The sequence below is a fragment of the Myotis daubentonii genome, chromosome 16, assembly GCF_963259705.1.
Source record: "Myotis daubentonii chromosome 16, mMyoDau2.1, whole genome shotgun sequence".
NCBI lineage: Eukaryota > Metazoa > Chordata > Mammalia > Chiroptera > Vespertilionidae > Myotis > Myotis daubentonii.
This window is the reverse complement of record NC_081855.1, coordinates 44,212,226-44,231,108: the sequence shown is the minus strand read 5'-3', so window position 1 is coordinate 44,231,108 and position 18,883 is coordinate 44,212,226. Positions and strand designations below refer to the sequence as shown.

The 18,883-nt window shown below is 46.1% G+C and overlaps 1 protein-coding gene and 1 long non-coding RNA gene across 2 annotated transcripts in view; both read right to left on the bottom strand.

Moving 5' to 3' along the window:
• The window catches only part of LOC132218786 (uncharacterized), a 449,343-nt gene that overhangs the window by 57,907 nt on the left and 372,553 nt on the right, over window positions 1-18,883 (bottom strand). The gene's annotated exons all lie outside the window — the stretch shown is intronic.
• CCL16 (C-C motif chemokine ligand 16) lies at window positions 14,123-17,892 on the bottom strand. The gene is made up of 3 exons (XM_059670484.1): window positions 17,702-17,892; window positions 15,658-15,778; window positions 14,123-15,260 (listed from the first exon to the last, which is right to left on the bottom strand). The coding sequence occupies exons 1-3, from the start codon at window positions 17,781-17,783 to the stop codon at window positions 15,134-15,136; spliced, it is 330 nt and encodes a 109-aa protein (XP_059526467.1). The 5' UTR covers window positions 17,784-17,892; the 3' UTR covers window positions 14,123-15,133.

Sequence of the window (18,883 nt, the reverse complement as noted above, 5' to 3'; positions counted from 1 at the left end):
TTTTGGCAAACCTCTTGCCCCTTGCGGGCCTTAGTTTCCTCATCTAGGAAATGGAGTTTTGACAATGTTTTTGAGGTCTTTCTCAGTGAAAATATATAAAACTAAAGGACTTCTAGTACACTGAAGAGATTTTGGGTCTAGGTGTCCTGTTGCCCCTAAAATCAATTCACATCACTTCTCCTACAGGTAAGACTTAGGGCCAAGGCCGGTTTGGCTCAGTGGATAGAGCGTCGGCCTGCGGACTGAGGGATCCCAGGTTCGATTCCGGTCGGGGGCATGTGCCTGGGTTGCGGGCACATCCCCAGTGGGAGATGTGCAGGAGGCAGCTGATCGATGTTTCTCTCTCATCGATGTTTCTGGCTCTCTATTTCTCTCCCTTCCTCTCTGTAAAAAATCAATAAAATATATTAAAAAAAAAAAAAAGACTTAGGGATTGTCATTATCATCCCTTCTTTTTCTCTTATTTTTCCAAGGCCCGGACTTGCCTGACCACTTAGTTCATGAAGTCCTTCCATGGGCAGTACTGCATTCATCCAGTTGCCCACCGCTCAGTCTTTTCATGCTTCTACTCCTTCCATTCCTCCACACATCCATTCATTGTTCTACTCACTCATCTTTATATTTGTATCACTTAAAATTCTTCGTTTATAGGCACAGAAAACAACTTTGGCTAACTTAAACAGGAAGGTAATGTGCTGGCGGTAATGTGAGTCGCTCATAGAATGGATAGGGCATTGGAAGACCTGACTTGGAAAAAGGATGGGTGAGAAACCAGGGAAGCTCTGGGTGTTTTGGCAGCAGGTATTACTTGATACCCTGGGGGAGAAGTGATTCCACAAAAGTATGTTAAGGTGATATTTGATGGAATGGATGTTGTGTAGAAAAACAGACAAATTAAACCAATAGTCTACTCACCCGTCAACCCATCTATCTATTCATCCATCCATCAATTCATCATCTGTCCGTCTATCCATCCACTCATCCATCCAGCTATTAGGCCAGAAATCCTTGGTCTACCTCTAGTCTCTGTTCTTCTCTAGCATTGGGCAAGTTATACCTCCTCTTTTTTACCTATAAAATGGGAAGAATGAATATGAGAATCCCTGCCTTATTTAACTGAGAGAACTGCTGTGGAGGTGAAATGAGTTAGTGGATGTGAAGACACTTTCCAAGCACAAAGAAGGAGAACTGTTTTCACCATGCTTATTTCTCTTTCTAGTGTGGCTGATGATAAGATCCATGGCTCATGTGCTACTCTCATTTCAGTCATGCCTTCATTGCCCACACCCAGCGGTAACCATGGAGAGGAACTGTTGAGTTTTTCAGTTCCTTTGGCTGGAGGATGAATGTCCAGGGTTATCACTGCTACCCACCTCCGAGGATTGGGCCCCAAGTAGGCTGGAAATAGCTGGAAACGTGCCTGGGTGGGAGCAGGTCCTGGCTTCCTGTGTATAGGAATAAAATGACAAGAGGAAGCCCTACACCATGTGGGTGTCCCAACTATGTTCAGTTTATAGTAGGGAAGGAGCTGGGTCTCCAAGTTGTGGCCAAGCCAACACAGGGGACAACAGCTGAGATCAGAGGGTAGTCATATATTGTCTGGAAGGATTAGCCCTGGACTTACAGGGTTCAGGCCATGCCAGGGGTGGGCAAACTTTTTGACTCAAGGGCCACAATGGGTTCTTAAACTGGACCGGAGGGCCTGAACAAAAGCATGGATGGAGTGTTTGTGTGAACTAATATAAATTCAAAGTAAATATCAACACTAATAAAAGAGAAAAATGGTAATTGGCGTACGAGCTACCCTTTTCATTGACTAATCAGGGCTATATGCAAATTAACTGCCAACTAAGATTGGCAGTTAACTGCCAACAAGATGGCGGTTAATTTGCATATGTAGGCACAATGCAGGGAGGCGAAAGGGAAAGCAGGAAGAAGCCCCCTGCCACTGACAGTGATCGGAAACCCAGGGGGGAGCTAATGGCTGGGGGGCAGGGCAAAGGCGGCCCCAGGGCCGCCTTTGCCCTGCCCCCCAGCCATGATCAGAGAATCAGGTGCCTTTTCCGCCCTGGCCAGTGATAGCAGGAAATAGGGGTGGAGCCAGCGATGGGAGCTGGACACGGTCGAAGCTGGCAGTCCCAGGAGCTAGGGGTCCCTTGCCTGGGCCTAAAGCGAAGCCCACGATCGTGGGGCCGCTGCAGCTGCGGGTCCCCACTGCCCGGGCCGGACGCCTAGGCCAGAGGCGTCAGGCCTGAGCAAGGGGCCGATCCTGCGATTGGAGGGTGATGGGGGTCAACGCCTGAGGGCTTCCCAGTATGTGAGTGGGGGCAGGCTGGGCTGAGGGACACTCCCCCCCCCCCCCCCACACCCAGTGCACAAATTTCGTGCACCGGGCCCCTAGTCATTACATAAAAGGGTACGGTCTTTTTTTTTTTTTTTTTTTTTTAGTTTTATTCATTTCAAACGGGCCGGCTCTGGCCCGCGGGCCGTAGTTTGCCCACGGCTGGGCCATGACCCTGGGTGAGGCACGTCAACTCTCCGAACCTGTCTTCTCATCTGTGAAATAGGTGTGTAGCCTGCAGGAAGCGGCCTGTTGGTAGGGCTGGCTCATCTTTGTCACTTGTTCTAGGATGAATGTCTGGACCAGGCACGGGCCTGCCTGTCTGCCTGTCAGCTAGTCTTTTTCCAGCCAAAGGTTTTATCCTTATATGAAAAGCACTCCTTTGCTGCCTTTCATTGTTGGTGGGCTACATACTGCTGCATCTTTCATGGAGGGCAGTTTGGTAAAACCTATTAAATTTTAAAAGCACATTTTATTTAATAAGCACTAGAAATCCTATTTCTAGGGCTTTATCTTATATATACAGTCACACATGTACAATATGATATATACAAGATATTAATCATTTGTAATAATGAAGATCAGAGACAGCCTAATTGTCCATCAATAAGGGGCTGGTTAAATAATTCTGGCACTTCCATATAATGGAATGTCAGGCAGCCACTAAAAAGATGAAGGCAGCTCCCTCCATGCAAATATGGAATGATCTCTAAGACACAAGAAGTTAAAAGGAACAGGGGACAGCCCTGGCCAGTGTGGTTTAGTGGGTTGGGCGCTGTCCCATGCACGGAAAAGTTGACAGTTTGATTCCTGGTCAGGGCACAAGCCCCGGTTGTGGGCTTGATCTCCAATAGGGGATGTACAAGAGACAGCCGATTGATGTTTCTCTCTCCCTTTCCCTTCCTCTCTCTCTCAAAACAAAGGGGGTGGGGGACAAGGGACAGAATGGCTTATGTGGTATACTACGTGCGTGTGGGGGAAAAGAAAGACTCATCTATGCTTATGAACCCATAGATTCTTTTTGGAGGCTCATAAGAAACTGGTAACAGTTACCTTCTCTCCCATCAGGAAGGGTACTGGGAGGGAAGCCTGGGACAGGGGTAGGAGGGAGACCTCCATTTCACTGTGTATCATTTTGCATCTTTAGAATTTCGTATCATGTGCATGTCGGAGGGTGCATGGAGAGTAGCCCGTGTTTATAAAAAGTCATATGGGAGGCCCTAGCTGGTTTGGCTCAGTGGGTAGAGCATCAGCCTGCAGACTGAAGGGTCCTGGGTTTGATTCCGGTCAAGGGCACATACCAGCTCTGGTCGGGCACATGAGGGAAGGCAACCAATTGATGTGTCTCTCTCACATTGATATTTCTGTCTCTCCCCTCCTTTCTACTCTCTCTAAAAATCAATGGAAAAATATCCTCCAGTGAGGATGAAGTCATGCAACAACAAAAAAGTCATCTGGCAGGATGTGCCCAGATGTCTGGGGGAAATCCCCATGGAATTTTTGTCCCAATTTTAGAGCCTCTTTTTTCCTTCAGTCCAGTGAGGGATCCAGGTCCTCTCAGTGGGGTTCTCTGAGGTGGGGGTCACTGACCCAGTGGTTCATCGTTACTCCAGCCCCTTCATCCAACCCTTCATCCCATCAGGGAATGGGGCTTTTAGAATCACATTTGGACACTACTAGCAAACACACAGCCTTACATGCTGTAAGAAGAGTGACATTTCATCCCCTGGGGAAGGAGGATCATTATCTCCCCTGACAGCCTGTGTTGGGTAATGGAAACAGCCCAGGCTTTGGACTTGCACAAGCTTTGGTTCAAATTTCTGCTTCTGCTGTTTAAGCTGCGAAAGCTCAAGAAACTATGATCTTGCTGGACGGGTTTCCTCATTTCTAAAATGTTGGCTACTGCTGAACTGAGGTGACTGGGAAGGAGAGGTGAGGTCATTGTACACAATGCTTGGCACATAGCAGGCGCTCAGTAAATGGTTGCCGGTGGACACATGTGCGCATTGTCACTGAAGCCAGCTAGGTCTGCTGGGACCCTTTATCAGGAAGGAGGGAAGAAACAGTAGTGGCTGGAACTGGGTCCAGCTCAGCAAACACTGATGGTCCCTCCACTTCCCATGGCACAGGGCCTGCCCTCCAGTGGTGCCTGTTGATTAGGTGGTCTGGAAAAGCCTCAAGTTTGCAGCTGCCTCTCAGTAGCTATGAGATCTGAAGACAGTGTGGTCTGCCCCCAGATGACAGGACTTGGCACTGGTTTTCGCAGTGGGGCCCGCTGGGAAGAGGCTGACTTGGGAGGGAGCAGGTATTCTGGAGGCTGGTCCATGAGGATGGGGCATTGGACCAGTAGGAAGCCTGGTAGCAGCTTTCCCCAGCATCAGGGGTTCTTACATCCTGGCTCCACAGATGACCCTGCAGCCCACTGGCCTTCCCTGCCCCGTGGGAATTGTTTTGAAAACAGGTTTGCCTCCCAGCTGCATAGCTCCTTCTATGTGGAAAGCACGGGTGCTGAGAGTAAGGCAGACCTGGGTTTGAGTTCTTGCCAGGCTGTTGATTTGCTCAGTGGCTATGTTACTTAACTTTGCTGAGCCTGGGCTTCCTTGTGTGTCAAATGGGGTTAATAATATTATCTACTGTTCACTGTGAGGATTCTAAGAAGTGTATCAGGCATTACAAAAATGTTGTTTTAGTAGAGCTGGCTAAAGATGAGGTGGTTGGTCTAAATGAGGTAAAAATCTTAGGGAAGGAATTATTACTCTTTAGGTTAGGGGAATATGCTTCTGGGCATGTTTGATTATAAAAGGGGAGAACCCCTACCTCATCCCACCCCTACCTATATTGCCTGGAGAGGGCTAAACTATTCTGCATAAGAAAGACATGGGGTGGGGAGTTGTTCATGGTCAGTGTGAGTGTGTAAGGGCTTGTGAGGGAGAAGAGGGGAGATGTGCAGCGGTCCCAGTTCCTGGGAAGAAAATCCGGCCGGGGAGAGATTAAGTTCTCCTGGCAGGGAATGGCCAGTGGGTCTTTATGGCAGGGATCTTTATGGCTAATATCCAGTTCCAAGTTCTCACTTGAATTATTCTATGTTAGATTCAGGACCTACCTTATGCCCAAATTTCCAGTAAACATCTGCGACAACCAATAGCTTGTGTCAGTGCTGTTTTGGGGGAAGAAGGAATGAGGGCCCTGACCCATGTTGGGTTAGCAGCATGTGAAGAAAGAATTCAGTGAAGCTGGGACTTGGAGGAAGAGGTGCCCGGTTACAACAGGAGCCTTCAGTTCTCCTTAGGGGTGTGGCTGGGTTGAAATCTCAACTGCTTGCAGTATCTGAGATGGGGGATGGAAAGATTTTTTGGGATATTCTGGTGAGGCTCTGGACAACCCCATATCAGAGAATGCCAAGTGGGTGGCTTAATAAGGATGGAGGGCGTGCTGAGAATCAGGTGGATGAGAACTGAGTGGGGCAGAGGCAGCAAGTGAGGGACCATGGGCATGACCACTCCCAGAGAACGCAGCCTGAATCCTCCCATCCCTCCCCCCACTTCCCCCCAGGCAGGGTAATGAGCCCCACCCCAATGCAACACCAACTGAAGTCAGCAGGAGGAGAACCATGTCCCCACCCCACGCAGAGCCAGAAGGCTGCATAAGTGGCCCCGGCATCCTGAAGCCACCTTGGGAGGTAAGAAACAGCCCCAACAGAGAGTCTAACCTTCACAGTGGCCGTGAATGTTTCCCCGACGTGCCCCTGCTTTATTCTAGAGGAGATGGGTTCCCTGTGCTTTCTCCACCGTTAGTGGGAGGTATTCCAAGGTGAGGTCAGTTACTGAAAATAAAGAGAACAACTTTTTTTGGTATATCTAAGTGGTAACATGTACTTTTTTGACACCGACACATGATTAATGATGAAGAACCACTTCCTACATAATCCTCCAGCCACAAAACCACCCTTGCATATTGCAGACACACAGGCTGCTCTCCAGCCTCAGCGCTGCGGACACTCAGACCACCAGCACTTCTCTCTTCAAAGTTTTGTTGGTGCTTCTGAAAACAGGAGGGAATCCTGACAGCCAGGACCCCCCTTTTATGTCCTGCAGCTGCCCTCTGATGACACCACTCTCTTCATGAAGCTTAAACTCCCCCCAAGCACCAGGCTGGAGATACTCAGAAAGTAGTTTTGGCCCTAACCGGTTTGGCTCAGTGGATAGAGCATCAGCCTGCAGACTCAAGGGTCCCAGGTTCAATTCCGGTCAAGGGCATGTACCTTGGTTATGGGCACATCCCCAGTGGGGAGTGTGCAGGAGGCAGCTGATTGATGTTTCTCTCTCATCGATGTTTCTATCTCTCTATTCCTGTCCCTTCCTCTCTGTAAAAAATCAATAAAATATATTTTTTTAAAAAGAAAGTAGTTTTGTTTTGCTAAAGAAAAAGAAAAAGAAAAAGAAAGTCCAGCTAGTGTGGCTCAGTGGTTGGGTGTTAACCTCAGGAGGTCATAGTTAGATTCCTGGTCAGGGCACATGCCCGGGAAGCAGGCTCAGTCCCCAGTAGGGGACGTGTAGAAGGCAGCTGATCAATGATTATCCCTCATCATTGATGTTTCTCTCTCTCTCTTCTTTCCTCTCTCTGAAATCAATAATATATATAAAGAAGCATGGGAAGGAAGGAAAAAAAACATAGAAGCTGGAGTCTGCCTGAGAGTAAAGTGGGCCTGGACCTGGGAGGATGGGTGTCCGGTCGGATGGACTTTCTCTTCATTGTTCTATAGAAGTTGTCCTTCTCCGCTTCTGTTAAATGGGGAATAATGTTAGACAATGCTTCCTTCAAGGCCTGTTGGGAAGATTAAGTGAGATGACATAAAGAATTTAATAGCTCCTGGCACAGGTAGGCACTCAGTACATGCAGCTGTTATTATTTTGATTATTGTCTTCCACCCTCTTTACTTTTGGTTTCCTCTATCTCTTTTTTTTTTCTCTGCTACCTCCACTTTCTCCATCAGTGAAAAGGTGAATGACAGTATCATTAAGAATCTCTACTGTGATGACACAGGAACTTTCCAGTTGGGAATGAGGGGCTGGTCATGACACCCCCCCTCCCCCTCACACATTTTAGGCAGCCAAGCCAACGCAGTGTGGACTTTCTACCCCATCACTTCCTGCTCTTTGAAAACCAGCTCCACCACTTACTAGCTGTCTGACCCTGAGCCCCTTTCCTCTATACTACATCCTACATAAGTGGCTGGGATAATTACTTGGCATATTCTATGTCAGAGGCCGAGCAGAATGCTTGGCACATGGCAAATGCTCAATACATGCAGCTACTTAAGCTAAATTGATGAAGGCCAGCAACCTAAGAGTCATTCTTGACTCTCCTTTCTCTCACACCATTCTCAGATTGGGAGCCCCCAGAAGCAGACTGTGAGATAAAGATTTGAGTGCAAGTAGTTTACTGGGAGGTGTTCCCTGAAAGTTCCAGTAGGGAAACAGACATGAAACATAAAAGGAAGCCACTGCAGGGTTCCTTAGTGGGCCGATTACCATTGTAATGGCGCAACCCTGCTGGGACCCTTAGGAGACTGTGTAGAGCAGCCTCAGAGTAGCTGACTCCCCTCCCCTGCCCCCCAAGGCTGGGTAAGAAGTTCCAGGCTTCAGGTCTGGCTTGATCCAGAGGCTCAAACCATGCCATCGAGGGTTTCTTACACTCAACTTTTCATCTCTGCTCCTTGTGTATATTGCCCAATTTTCTTTTGAAAAGGAAGCCAGGCTTCCTTTATTCGGACGTGGGAGAAAGGGAGAAAGCTGCTGGCTGTTCAATTCTTTCATCATTCTAGCTCAGCCACCCCAGAAAAGAGCAAGCCTCTTTCTCCAAGTGTTCACTACCAACTTTAGGGAGGTACTTGGTCTGCCCTTGGTGGAAATTTGGTGGGTTGTGTATCCACCTCTTGGACTAATCTCTGCAGTTCCATGTGGGAAGGGTCCTGGAGACAGTCAATGCTTTCAAGACCACATTATGGTCAGGCACAAAACTGTCCACGTTCACTGTGAGGGTGAATGTGAGATAGGCACACTTCCCTCTACTACGCTGACTCTTTCCCATAACACTATCAGCAAGGATACAGGGACATATCAGACTTCTCTGAAAAATTTGGGGAGATGTTGATGGTTTAAGTCAAAGCAATGCAAACAATCTAGAATGAAATATTAGATGTCTCTGGTCTTAGATGTCTTCTGGTCTCCCTGTCGCTTATAATTTCTTTCAGCTGATCAGTTTCCTTCCAGGTTGCCTGATCCTTTTTCTTGTTCTGCAGCCATCTCTCCTCTTTTCTCTGCTTTCCGCTCTTTAAACTTTCTGTCCACTTTGTATGCAGAAGAGTTTAGTTTTTGCTTTTGTTTATTTTCTCCCTTAAACCCATGTCCTAAAATTCCCATCTTATATTCACTCTTTGACTTTTCAAAGTATTTTCCTAAATAAAAGCACTTTAAAAAAAAATGTTTTTGTTGATTTCAGAGAGAAGAAAGGAGAGAGAGAGAGGGATAGAAACATCAGTAATGAGAGATAATTATTGACCAGCTACCTCCTGCATGCCCCCTTCTGGTTGAGCCTGCAACCCAGGCATGTGCCCTGACCTGGAGTCGAACCGTGACCTCCTGGTTCATAGGTCAATGCTCAACCACCGAGTCACACTGGTGGCAAGCAATTCCTTTTTAAAGAACAACTTTGGTGCTAGCTGGTAATTGGTGTTTTCATCTTACTCTATCACCTTCAGAATAGGTCAGCCCTGGGCCAGAAACTGGATCAGTGGGAATTCTGTGGGCAGACTTCCTGTGATTTAATGAAATTCACTGGGGAGAAGGAGCTGGCTGCATTTTAATTTATCGTGTGTCTCAACTACAGCAGCTCCAGATAGGGGAGCTGGCTGAGTTTCAACTCTGATTGGATCTAAATGGAACCTCTTTGTCAGATAACAGACAATGCGCTAGTGATACAACTGGAGTTTAAATGATACCCATCTTGATGATGAAGGTTATTACATTTCTCAACACCTGAATGATCTGCAAATGTAATTTGGAGGTGACATCATGAAAGACTTTGTTGTATGTTTTCATTATAGACATAATCCCTGTGGAGAGTCAAAGTCACAGGCAAATACAAGGTATGGTATAAGGGGCAATGAGAGTTACCCTGCCCTGCCCCTATTCAACTAGATTTGCCGATTTCCACTTGTAGGCTCAGTTGCTCCTTGGTGAGCAAATCAAGGCTGACTTGAAGACTACCTAGGGGCTGGGAGGCCTTTTAAAGTTGGACCTTGGATTCAATGCCCTGTCGCCGGTCCCTGGGCCCCAAGTTATTCAGCTTGTTCCCAGTACCATATTTGGCACATGAGAGATACTCAATAAATAGCAATGATTCCCACTCTCTGTGTTCTCCTTTTTCTTGTCATGGGTTCCAGTTAAAAGGACATGGCTCCTACTTTGGCCTTGCCTTTGAGTTCGTGATACTCATTCTCCCGTGTTCTGGAAGGACCAAGATCCTGTCTTGCCCCGAATTCCCAGCCCAAGTCTTTCCCTGGTGTCTCCCCATTCATCTACCAAGGGCATATACCATTTTGCAGGACTGGGCTTCTGGTCCCATTTTAGTTACAAGATCCTAGTTTTTGAGTGGTTTCCAAAACTTCCTTAAAGACCAAGAACTGGCCTTGCTCTTGACACTGCTTTCTGGGAGTTTAGACCCCAGATTCTAAGTGTTCCTCCAGACAGATGTGCCTGGTATTGCTGGCCTGTCTGGATTTGGGTATCTTCTTTTCCAAAATTCTGTGGGGCTGTACTCAGTGGGGCCCCTGGGGTTTGCTATTTGCCTGAGCAAAGGCTCAGCCTTGTCAATCTCTAGACAGCATCCTTTGGCAGCCCAACAGCACTCATCTCTCAGGGCAGGGGATAATAGGTAGGATGGGATGAGGACTAGTTCTGTGACCTTCCTCATAACTTCCTGCCTGAGAATTGGCTGAAAACCATCAGCTCTTGTGTGTAATTCTCATTATCCCCCCTCCCCTCTCCTCCTCTGTGGTGAAGTCATTGAAGACTCTTGACAATAACAATAATTCAAATAGTGGTTAGTAAAAACAACAGTCGAAATTTATTGAGCTTTAATTTACTATGTGGCAGGCATTATGCTAAGTGCTTTAAATGAATTATCTTAACAACAGCAGTATGGTGGGGGTACAATTTCCAGTTCCATTGTATTGGCAAGGGCACTGGGGCACAGTGAGGTTGATTAAATTGCCTGTGGTCACGTAGAGCTGGAGTTATAATATACGGTGTGCCAGGTATACTTGATCTTATTTAAGCCTTACATCAACTCTCCTGAGAACAGACATTGGTATTATTCTTTCTATTCTACAGATGTGGTGACTTAAAAACATGTCTGTAAGTTCTTTGATGTTTCCTCCATCAAGAGATGGAGACTATGTCCTTGGTGCTTGGACCTGGGCAGACCTCTATGACTGTCTAGACAGAGGGATGCGAAGTACATAGAGCAGTGATGTTGAACCTATGACACGTGTGTCAGAGGTGACATGCAAACTCATTTTTTTGGTTGATTTTTCTTTGATAAATGGCATTTAAATATATAAAATAAATATCAAAAATATAAATCTTTGTTTTACTATGGTTGCAGATATCAAAAAATTTCTGTATGTGACACGGCACCAGAGTTAAGTTAGGGTTTTTCAAAATGCTGACACGCCGAGCTCAAAAGGTTCGCCATCACTGACATAGAGGCTAGATTAGAAAGGTTATGCAGCTTTTTGCTGTTCTTTTAGTTATTTATTTAATCTTCACCCAAGGATACTTTTTCCATTGATTTTCATAGTGGAAGGGAGGGAAGAAAGGGGAGAGAGACATTGATGTGAGACATGTGGATTGGTTGCCTTCCGTATACCCCCTGATCAGGGCCCAGGGATCAACCCAGGTACATGTCCTTAACCAGGAATTGAACCCGGGATCTTCAGTACATGAGCCAACACTCTAACCAGTGAGCCAACATTTTAGCCAATCCTATGACCAGTTCAAACTGCAAACTTTCATGTCTGCAGTAGATGGTGATCAGATCTTAGTTTAGTTCTTTAAGTTTTAGCTGCAAGCTGCTTTCAGTTTTCCCCAAGTATGTATGTTTTAGGGATGTCAGGATTAGAAACTTGGGCTAAGTTTATAGAAAGAATTTGGAATTCCCTTTTGCTGATTTTTTTTTTTTTCATTTTGGAGTTTTCTCACTCTCTCTCCAGCAGCCACTATTTCTTCAGGCTCCTTCCCCTGGTTCATCTGGCTAGAAAGGCCACAAACTTTCTTAGCATTTTGGTCAATCCTGTGGCATCCTTCACAACAACTACAGTTGACCTCAGGCCACTGCCACAAAAATTAGGAACTGTATCCCTGATGTTTGCTCCAATTTTCAACGCCCCTACAAAACCTGTCTGCTTTTGTAAGTCTCTCGTGCTTTCAATTATTTTAAAAATTTGTCCAGAGTTTATAGCTTTTATTCTTGATCTTGCCATTAACATGGTTCCTTTCCATCAGCTTCTTTTCCTCTGTTATAGTCGGCAGTGTGAGAACTGAAGACGGTCATCTTGCCTTTACAGTGAAAACCTGCTGGGCTCAAGTTTCCTTTCTCTGAGAGGGGAGCCCATCGGTGCTGAATCTCTACTGTGAGCCAGGCACAGTACTGGGCACTTTACATCTGTTAACTGGTCTGATTCTCCTAATAACCTGTAGTCGTGGATTTTTTTGGTTTCCATTTTATAGCAAAGAAAACTGAAGCTAACACCCAAACATGCTCTAAATCCTCATATCTTTAAAAATCCTCCCTTGAACCCATACCTGCTTCTAGCTCTTGCCTTAAATTTTGCTTTTCTTCACAAAGAAGTTTTTAGAAGAATTGTCTATGTAGAGTCCTAGGCCCCACTTCCACACCTCCCATTCTGTCTCCCACCCCATTGGTTGGGTTTCTATCACTACTTTCCACTGAGACCTCTCCTCAAAGTCACTGATGACCTTTATAGGTCAAATTCAGTGGCCATTTCTGGATCAAGGAACAGGAGCTCACAGCCCAGTAGGGTCAAAAGCACGTAGCACCAGCCCCCTGTGGAGGGACAAGGGCAGGAAAAACACTGGTTGATGTGTCACTGTATGAGTTAAAGTGCTTTTGGCACAGGTAACAGGAACCAAGATCTGCTAACTCTGGCTAATGTAAACAAAAAGGGGGATACCCAGATTTCCATGGATGGATGAATAGATAAACAAGATGGAATGTTATTAATTTTAAAAAGGAATAAAATTCTGACTCATGAAGTAACATGGTTGAACCTTAAAGACATAGGCTAAATGAAATAAGCCAGTCACAAAAGGACAAATACCATATGACTCAACTTATATACGGTAACTAGAGTAGTCAAGTTCAGAGAGAAAGAAAGTAGAATAATGATTACTAGGGGCTGGGGGAAGGAGGAGTGGGGCATTATTATTTAATGGGTACAGAGTTTTAGTTTGGGAAGATGGAAAAGTTCTGGGAGATGAACAGTGATGATTGCATAACACTGTGACTGTACTTAATCCCACTGAATTGTACACTTAAAACTGTATACTTAAAGTGGCATGTATACTTTACCAGACACAAACCAGAATTAACCTAAACCAACAGAAAGTTATTCCAGAGGCGTTAATGCCACCATGGCCCTTCAGGGATTAAACACACACACACACACACACACACACACACACACACACACACACACGAATGGGACGAATGTTGGGGCATCTCCGGTAACTGAGAGAGACTAGCTAAACCTCCAAGCCTTTGTCGGGGACAGGAAATGCAGCAGCTCCAGGGACTTCAGTGCAAGAGTTCATAGACTTCTTCCCTTGGGATGCTGCTCCAACAGCAACCTTATGTTTCTCTGGTCCAGATTTCATCTCTCTGAGGGAGATTCTGATTGGCTAGCTGGGGTGGGTGGCAGGCTCATGTATTACCACCTGAGGCCACTAGGAGGAGTTATGGGTCAATTTACCAGAATCCAAATCATTGGCTAGTTTTCAGAATGATCACTTTAATTGAATTTGTTTCTCTTAATTATATATATTTAAATGTCTGATTTTTGTTTTGTCTCCACAACAGCATTTGGGGGAATTTTGACTTTTTTCTGAGTCAGCTTCCAGCTGTTGAGCTGGAGGCAGAAAGGTAGCAAGAAGGCGATATTGAGTATGTATGTCTGGCCTTGGTGCCATGTAAATTCTCCAGCTCCCAACCTTGACAAAATGCTTAGAATGTGTTTTCTTTCTCTTTATTGATTAAGGTATTACATATGTGTCCTTATCCCCCCTTTTTCCACCCCTCCCCCCCGGCCAATGCCCTCACCCCCATGGTGTCTATGTCCATTCGTTAGGCTTATATGCATGCATACAAGTCCTTTGGTTGATCTCTCCCCCTTACCCCACCCTCCCCTACCTTCCTTCTGAGGTGTGTTGTCTCTGTTTTTGTTCATCAGTTTATGTTGTTCATTATATTCCACAAATGAGTGAGATCATGTGATGTTTACCTTTCTCTGACTGGCTTATTTCGCTTAGCATAATGCTTTCCAGTTCCATCCATGCTGTTGCAAATGGTAAGAATTCCCCCCCCCTCCCCCGAAGCGTAGTATTCCATTGTGTAGATATATCACATCAGAATGTTGAGAAGCTACTGAAACAACTAGATTAACTTTCTCCCACCCTATCAAAAAGGAAGTCAGGAATGAAGTTAGGATTAAAGGAAATTTTCTTTATTGAATGGTTGAGTTTTGGACCAAGATTTTTACCCTTAACCTAGTCTAATGCCCTTTTCCTGTCCCGAAAAGCTTAGTGTAGGAGCTAGAAAGTCTCACCTCTTCTTTTGTTTTTACACTCTCTGTACCCACGCCACCTGAGGGGGAGACCAAATCTTAGGGAGGTGGCAAAACCTCAGCAAAAGTGTCCAAGATCAGCCCTGGCCTGGCAGCTCAGTTGATTGGAGCATTGTCCTATGCACTGAAAGTTTGTGGGTTCAATTCCTGGTCAGAGCACATACCTAGCTTGTGGCTGGATGTCACTGTTGTTTTTTTCTCTTTCTCCCCTTTCCTCTCTAAAAATCAATAAACATATTCTCAGGTGACACTTAAAAAAAAAAGACAAAGATCATTAGCATGTGATATTTCCACCCTGGCCTGCTAAGAAAAAGTTATTCCTTTTTTTTCCTGAGAGTTTTTGTATATGTTCATTTAAGCCAAAGCCAAACTGATGACATATGCAGGGACACTAGATTTCAAATGTTCCCAAAAATTATGTTTTAAAAGAAAAAAAAAAATAGAGGGCGGGGTGTGGGGGGGAGCGATCTAGAAATAGGATAAGGATGGACAAGAAAAGTCAAGAGTTCTGTGGAGCTCTTAATGAGTCAGGCTGGTTGGGAGTGGGATGCAGTTATTAGAATGGTTGTACTGGTGTTAGGTGAGAGATTGTGAGCAAGGGGAAAGATGTGGAAGGCGTTTTTCTGTGTATTAAGAATGTATGCCTGCTCACCTCCCTTAACTCTGGCATTTCCTCCAGAGATTGAGAAAATATTCAAAGTACTTTTATTTTTTGGATCACTGGCTCATTTCTCTGAATGTGACTGTCATTCAGACCACAAGGCTGCCCTCATTTTTCATAGGGTCACACCTTTCTTTCTTGAACCTGGGCTCCCACCGAGGCTTAATTATCATGAGGAGTTGGGGAGCTGGGCTAGGCCTTTCTATGATCAGATAGATTTAACCTGGGGCAACTTCCTGGGGGGTAGCAAAGGCAGGTTGGGATCCTTGATGTAATCTTGGACCCACTTGTTGTTGGGATTGGTGCAGATCTCTCGTTTCTTTTTGGTGACGAGGCTGTGGAGACAAAGTTAGACTGTCATGGGCCATAGAGTAGAGTGGGGGTCCAGTCCACAATCCCCCACTTCTAGCTTACACGGGGCTAACCTAGGCCTACCCCATCTTGGCCCCATCAGAGGGCCTCCCTCTCTAGCCTCTAGACCACATCAACCCCTTCCCCACCCAGCCTAGACCCTCAGGCTTGGGTTTCATTATGAGCACTATTTATTGCGTCACACAGCTATAAGTAGCAAAATCAAGAATTTAACCCAGGCCTGTCCCGGGAGAGTCAAAGCCCTTAACCACTTCTCTCCTCCTTCTAGTATGGAGATGGAGAGTTACTGGTTTTATGCATTCATTCCAGTCCCTGGTTCCCCTTCCTTTTCCACAGAAATATCTGTAGGGAAGTACTTACATGATTGCTGGCAGGTTACAGTTGAAGGCCTTTCTGTATCCCACCACCAGTTTCCTTGGTAATACTTTCTCTTCATACTTCAGGCAGCAGCTGGGTGAAATGTTCACCGACATAGGACTTCCTGAGGGAATCACATTGAAAGCTGAGCCGAGGAGGCAGAGAGGGAGCCCATGACCTCCATCTCCCATCCACTGCACTTCACTCCTTTGATGGCAAAGCCATCTGTTAGCAGGGACTGAGCACAGCTGGTGGCAAGGCTTGGAACATCTTGTGCCGGGAGCCGGTCCATGCTTGCTGTTTCAAGGGACCTGGCATATATGGCATACTTTTCTTAATATGTTTGCTCACCTTCTTGGCACTATGTGTTTTAACCAAGGTCACCTCTGAGAAAGGTTGTTTCCCCAGGTAGGGATTTTCCCCTTAAGTTAGGGAGGGAATAAAACCCCTTAACCAAGTGCCAGGCGGGTAATTAATCACTTTAACTACGAACAATCATGCTTAAGCTACATAATCTTTACTCCCTGGAATGGAGATAAGAAATGCCCTAACCTTTGGAATAGAGATTGATGGGATTGAATCAACTGGTATAAATACAGATGTTACAAGACAGAAAGAGACAGAGCTTAGAACAGAATTCAGAAGACAGAACCTACACGGAGCCTGGAGACAGAAGAACTTCGCTGGAGAGAACATGGCAAAAGATCCTGGACTGAACCTGACTATAGAACATGGCAAGAGAACCTGACTAGAACATGGTGACTGAACCTGGCTGGAGATCTCGGACAGAACCTGGCTGGAGAACCTAGCGAGGGAACATGGCTACAGAACCTGGCTGGAGATCCTAAGCAGAACCTCTCTGGAGATCGAGACCAGAACTTGGCTAGAGATCCTGGCTAGGCTGCTGATCAACTGAACGCTGTCTCCGTGTCATTCCTTCTTCGCCGACTCCGTCCACACCTTTGGGGACCCCTGGACCCGCTGGGGTTGGACCCCGGCAATCTTGAGCGCACCATTTGGCTGACTTGTGTTTTAGGTGAGCCATTTTCTCTTTCTCAAAGCCTGAACCCATTGCCTAAGCCTGCTTGACCTCCCAGAGGGCACTGTTATCCCACCATATGCACCTCTGCACACAGTGACATTAATGTCCTTGGCTCTCAAAACAAAGTTTAGATCAGGGCATCCTGAGAGCGTGTGGGCAGATTATGTGGTGTGCACGACCCTTGCTCCTCCAAATATTTATACAGGCAGAGTTGGGCTCGACTGCAAGCCAAGGGCAGCCCAGGGAGAAAAGGGCTGGGGCAGCAGAAGGCAGGTATGTGGAAGGACTGAGTGACTGGTCCCTTCCCTGTCACCAGGTCCTCATAAATGATGGTAGAAGCAGGGGTAAAGCAAGGTGAAACAAATCTTGTTCTCCATAGTTCCCAAGCATTCTGTAGCTCCAAAACCTTTTAACCCGTTTCCTCTTTCCCTTTTCCCATAGACTTTATTTAGATCTAGGCTGGGGGTGGGGTGGGGTGGAGATGGGAGTCATGAAACCCCAAATGGCACACTTGGGTGAGCATCCCATTGGGACCCCTTTTGGTTGCCATGATAGTCCCAGCAGTCTGTGCCAGGAAGGGGTGTCTAGGTTCAGACTCCTCATTTCTGAGCTTAGCCCCAAACATCGCTCAGCCTGCCTACCCAACACTTTGCTCTCCCAGAGAGCAGGCTGTTCTCATCCACTTGCCTTGCCTGCCTCTTCAGCACATACATTTATTGTTGTCTCTTCTGTTACTTCCTTGGCTCCTCTTCCTAAAGGCTCATCCCTTGGGACTTCTGACATAACCTTGACCCATCTTCCCCAAACTGCCCAACCCCAGAAGGATCTGGACCACAGCCCAGCTACTTACGAAGGGAAGAGTTTCAAGATAGAGGCTAAGCATGCAGGAGGGGGAGAGGCCCCAAGGATGATGACAGAGATCTGACAGCGTTCTTGGTGTCACCTCACTGCCAGCTGCCCCGGTCCCCTTGCTCATCGCTGCCCTACAGGGGCAGGCGGACTCACTTGCCTGGCTGTAGGAAGCAGAAGCAGAAGCAGTGCTGAGGCTGAGGAGGAGGAGAAAGAGGGCAGCCACGAAGACCTTCATCTTCTCAGTGGGGCAGTTCAGCCTCAGGAGATGGCTGAGTGCAGATGTCCTACTTGCTGCTGGTCATTCCCTCTCTGACCACTTAGTGCTCTGAACTCTGATCACTTCAGAGCAGGTGGAGGCGGAGAAACAGGCCTCCCCCAGTGTTTGCTGAAAGGGAGGGCGGTGGGGCAGGGCCTGGTGCAAAGTTGAATTCAGTGAGTTGAATTCAGGTTAAGGAAAGAACAGAGAAAGGGAATATGTGGCAAACGAGTGCTGTGTATCAGCCACCTTGCATATCCTAGTTTACTTAATCCTCACAGTTGTTCATTTTTGTTGTTTGGTTTTTCCTTGCATTTCACTTTGTATAGTTTCTATTGCTATGCTTTAAATTCATGTATCTTTTCTTCTTCTGCAGTGTCTAATCTGCCATTAATCCTGTCCAGGGTCTTTTGCATTTAGACACTGTAGTTTTCAATCGCTGGCTTTTGGGAACACTGTGTGGTTCTTTTCCTGGCTTCAAGCAATTCTTCATACACATGTACTGACTAGTACTTACTCAAGAGATCTCTCTGCATATCCCCAGAGTTCTTGTCAGTGGACCTCTTTGCTTTCTAGTATTCTGCTTTGTAAAGTCTAGTCACCTTGGTTTTCCCTGACTCTTAATTCCATCATGACCTGGAAACTCAGAGCCATAAGCTAGGGCAATCATAGGTCTCACTTCATTTACTTCCTATGTGTTGGGCTCCCTGTTCTCCATTGTGTGAGGTGAAATTCCTTAAAAACTGTTCTTACGTATTATTTTGTCTGGTTTTTAAATTGTTTTACACTGGAGGTTAAATTGGTCCCAGTTACTCCAACTTGGCCAAAAGCCAGGAATATTCTTTTCCCCCTCCAATAATATTCTTTAAATCTGTTTTGTTTTGATCCAGGATCCACTCAAAGATCAGCCATCACATGTCATGTCTTTGTCTTTTTAGTCTAAAAAATTTTCCTAACCTTTTAAAAAATCTTTTATGGAAGTAAAGTTTCAAGGCAGAGCGGGATATACATCCATGGAAAAAGGAGAGGCTGGAAGCCCAGAATGAACAGGGAGGGGAGGAGCCCACTGACCGAGGGCA